General features: G+C 35.3%; 1 protein-coding gene across 1 annotated transcript; it reads left to right on the top strand.

The window, feature by feature from the left end:
• Nucleotides 1-739: 739 nt before the first annotated feature.
• LOC106150686 (uncharacterized) lies at nucleotides 740-3,555 on the top strand. The gene is made up of 2 exons (XM_013523622.2): nucleotides 740-1,602; nucleotides 1,727-3,555. Exons 1-2 carry the CDS (start codon nucleotides 867-869, stop codon nucleotides 1,867-1,869), a joined length of 879 nt encoding a protein of 292 aa, XP_013379076.2. The 5' UTR covers nucleotides 740-866; the 3' UTR covers nucleotides 1,870-3,555.
• Nucleotides 3,556-3,793: the final 238 nt, after the last annotated feature.

The raw sequence follows: 3,793 nt of genomic DNA, 5'->3' as shown, positions 1-3,793 counted from the left end.
GGATTGAGCTGGCCATTGGGGAAATGCTGCAGTTAACGGTGCAATAAATAAAAAGGTGCAATAAAATGTATATTTTCAACATGTCTATGGTTAAAGAAACTAAAATATAAATTATTTTATTTCAATTATATTATATTATATTATATTATATTATATTATATTATATTATATTATATTATATTATATTATATTATATTATATTATATTATATTATTTAAAAATACTATATTAAGTTTTCTCAAAAACGCACGCGTAGCCCTAAATCATCGAGGACACTTTGACAGAGTGTGTCTGTTCTTGTCGGACAAGCCTTCACAGGGTAAACAGTAATATGCATATATTTATAGGTTTATGAGATTTTAGTTAATGGCAGGTAAAATACATGTAAATCCGCCACTGGATAAAATACAGACTGCTGTTTGAGCCTGCACGATTCTCCCGGGCTATGTTGCTTTACACATGTTAAAATATCAACAAAGTGCTGATTGGCGAAGTAGGGAAAAATGAGCCAATAGTGTACTTAGGCTTAACGACCTTTACATTGAACTTAATGCACAGTCATGCGAACGTGTGACCATATAATTAGTAGGACGTCGGTAAAAAAAAATAAAAATAATTTTTTGGCTAATTTTTTTTTCTTTTGGCCATTTCGAGGCCGTCGGAGTGTGAGAAACAAGTGATTTTATTTATTTGCCTAACAAATGGTGCGGGTGTTCAACCGCCTTGTCTCTAGCCCGGATGAGAAAACGAAACCTAACTGATTATCCGGAAATATATTTTGAGAAGTGAAAAATTTCCAAGTTTTGCTTTTGAATATATATATATATAAGCACGAATTACGATAAGCAAGTGTCTTCACAGAGAAAATGGCTCGTGGTCCGCTGCGGAGTCCTGTACCGTACGATCTATTAGGAAGCTCCGATTGTTATAGATTGGAGTTTGATTTATTCACTCCAAGAGCACACTTCGTGATACTTGCCAAGCAGCCGCCAGGGAAGCTAACATTTGAAGAATTCAACGGTGGTCAACGGCAAGAATTGGTGGAATTTGCATCGGAAATCAGCAAAAAATTCAAAATCAGCGGTATCCTTTCTATTCATCGTGGTCAGTGGTTTAACCCAAAGCCTGAAAAGTTCCACGGGCATTTCTGTGTAGATGACGTGGAGGAGTATGTAAAAATTTATGAAAGACTTAAAACGAGGATCCCTAACTACCCGCACTCACTGGAAGTGGTCTACGCGAATAAAAAAAATTGGTTGAGAGGTACAAGAGCCGAGGACTACCCCGCCAATGTACGAGCTTATCCGCCTTTGGCAACGACAGCTAAATATTTCAACGCCGATCGAAAGGACATAGAGGACGACAGGGCTACAACTTCTTCGCCAGGGCCACGTGAATTTGATGGTTATCGGTTACACTACGGCCTTCGCTACTTGCCGCGTATATATTTCCAACCACTAGTGAACGACCGCAATACAAGCCAAGTAATGAAGTCGCTGAAATGCTTAAACGCTTTGGACCATTTTTCCAGGAGGTTTGTTTGCCAGGATGGAGCCGGAAACTGGCACAGAGGCTGTCATATTTGTGTTTTTCTCAAACAAGGTAGGCATCATTTAAAGAAAAAAATCCGTCATTATATTAAAGTGATATTGATTATATTTGAAACATAATTTTAAAGTACAAATTTTAAGGTAAATAAATTCCTGTCACCTTTATCTAATTACAGAAAATATTGACGGCACACTATCTGATGGATACGTCCAACTGGATGGAAAGATGTTCTACGACCTCTGCCCAGCGGACAAAAAAGAAAGTTGGTATCAAGTTTTTAAAAAGAAAGGTCCACAGGAACTGAAAGTTATGACTTAATTGATATAGACTGTTCGTTCTTGTATACTGTTTATTAGCAGTATATGGAAATCCATATTAGCTGATGAGTAATCATTTGTGCCCCCTTTCATCGTATTCCAAATCATTTTACCTATGTTGGAGGCCTTTTCTGATAATTTAGATCTTTTTACTCTCTGGATTGACTTAATATGCTACATACCTAGATGCATAACTCCTTAAGAAATCGCATAGAATCTAGATCAAATTTTGATTCAGAGTGGATCATTTTCTTTCGAACTTTCGCTTTACTTGCCTGCTGTATATTAATATGCTCACACTTACTGGGTTGGTCTCTGAAGCTGAAAGTTTTAGGTGTTGGTTTGATCCTAAAATTAAATTAAATTTTTGAAAAATTTTCCTTCACTCGATAAATGATTCTCGATTCAGTGCTGGCATGAAATGTCCAAGTCACTTGACTCTTATCTTATCTGGACCTGTCGTCGCTTGTGAATGATTTGATAAGAAGGTTTGTGGTTAAAGGGATACAACTTTATTTTGGGAAGAAGGTTCCATAATCAGATTTTCCTGAGGTAAACGACAATTTTCCCATACTTTCCAATGGTTAATAAATTCGTTCTGATGTTCAAAGTTATTGAATTGTTTTTTGTTTTTTTTGGAATGATCTCTTAAGAGATTAGTCTGTGTAAATATTTTTACTCTCTTAAGAGATTATTACCAAAAGAGATTATGACGGAGGGTAACCATCTATTAAGGTCCATGTTTTATGTTGTTTAGAATGTATTTATTGTGGAATATCGAATCTCATATGGAGAATTGGTATCCCTTTAACTTGTAGCCTCTACCAGGGCAGCAGATAAATCATGAACACTTATCTATACAGCAGAGAATAGTGTCATGAGACATCTGTGAAAAATCAATATGTGACCCTGGTGGGTTAAACATTACCTTCTGATCCCAATAATGTGGACAACATAAGATTATATTAACAAATGCTGTTTTGACTGTAGCTATTTCAATGGATTTTATGCTTTATTTTGCACTTTATTGATTTTTTGTTTTATAGTAATTTTGCATTTGTTCGCATGGTGTACTGTTTTAATTTTATTTCTTGTTGGTGTTATAATGATTTTATTTATGCATGATGATTTAAAGGATTTTAAAATTAATTGTTTTAAAAAGTAACATAAACTCTGACTGAGCATGAGTGAGATATCTTCAAACATAGTAATTCAGGTGATACGAAAATAGTTCAAAGTAGACACAGACTAGTGTACCTGTGGACTGTAATTAGTAACCATTGTAGAATACCAAAGAAATTCAATTGGAATAGCATGTAGCGCTTGTTGCCTAATGGGCTCTTAATTAAGAATACAGGAAGAGGAATTGATGCTAAACAAAATGGAAATCGGAGAATAAATAGAAATGATCTGCTCAGAATATATAGTTTGCCTCCGTTTTTAGGAAATCTTTGACCTTGGTATATGTTTAAAAATGTGACGTGCGCAATGGTCACTTGATCATCATTTTAGGCCGGTGGTTAAAACAGATAAAAGCGAAGCCCGCTCTTAGAGTTGGTCATTATTCATTACATTGCGCTACCGTTCCATTTTTGTTCCGTCTGAGGTGCCTGTATCATCTGAGCAGCATCAATCTACAATCTCTGTGCTTTGTTATTAAACTCATCTAATCTAAAATTCAATAAAGGTTTTCTTACTGGATTTAAGAAAAACCAGGACTTTGTTGTTCTTTACCTGCTGTTATTACCTCCGTGTCACGATATCTTGGAAAACAATAGAACTTTAAGAAAAACGTGACATTATTATTATTATTATTAAAAGCACGCCTTAGGTAACATACATGTATTGTGATAAACATATTGAAAAGATGTATTTCCTAACTCTCTGTGAGAGGTGGTGCGATGTAACGTGAAAATCTGACTCCC

This window comes from Lingula anatina, chromosome 2 (genome assembly GCF_051362555.1).
Source record: "Lingula anatina isolate TDL-2025a chromosome 2, LinAna3.0, whole genome shotgun sequence".
Taxonomy (NCBI): domain Eukaryota; kingdom Metazoa; phylum Brachiopoda; class Lingulata; order Lingulida; family Lingulidae; genus Lingula; species Lingula anatina.
Note: the sequence above shows the minus strand (reverse complement) of the source record. Positions and strands in the feature narration are given on the sequence as shown.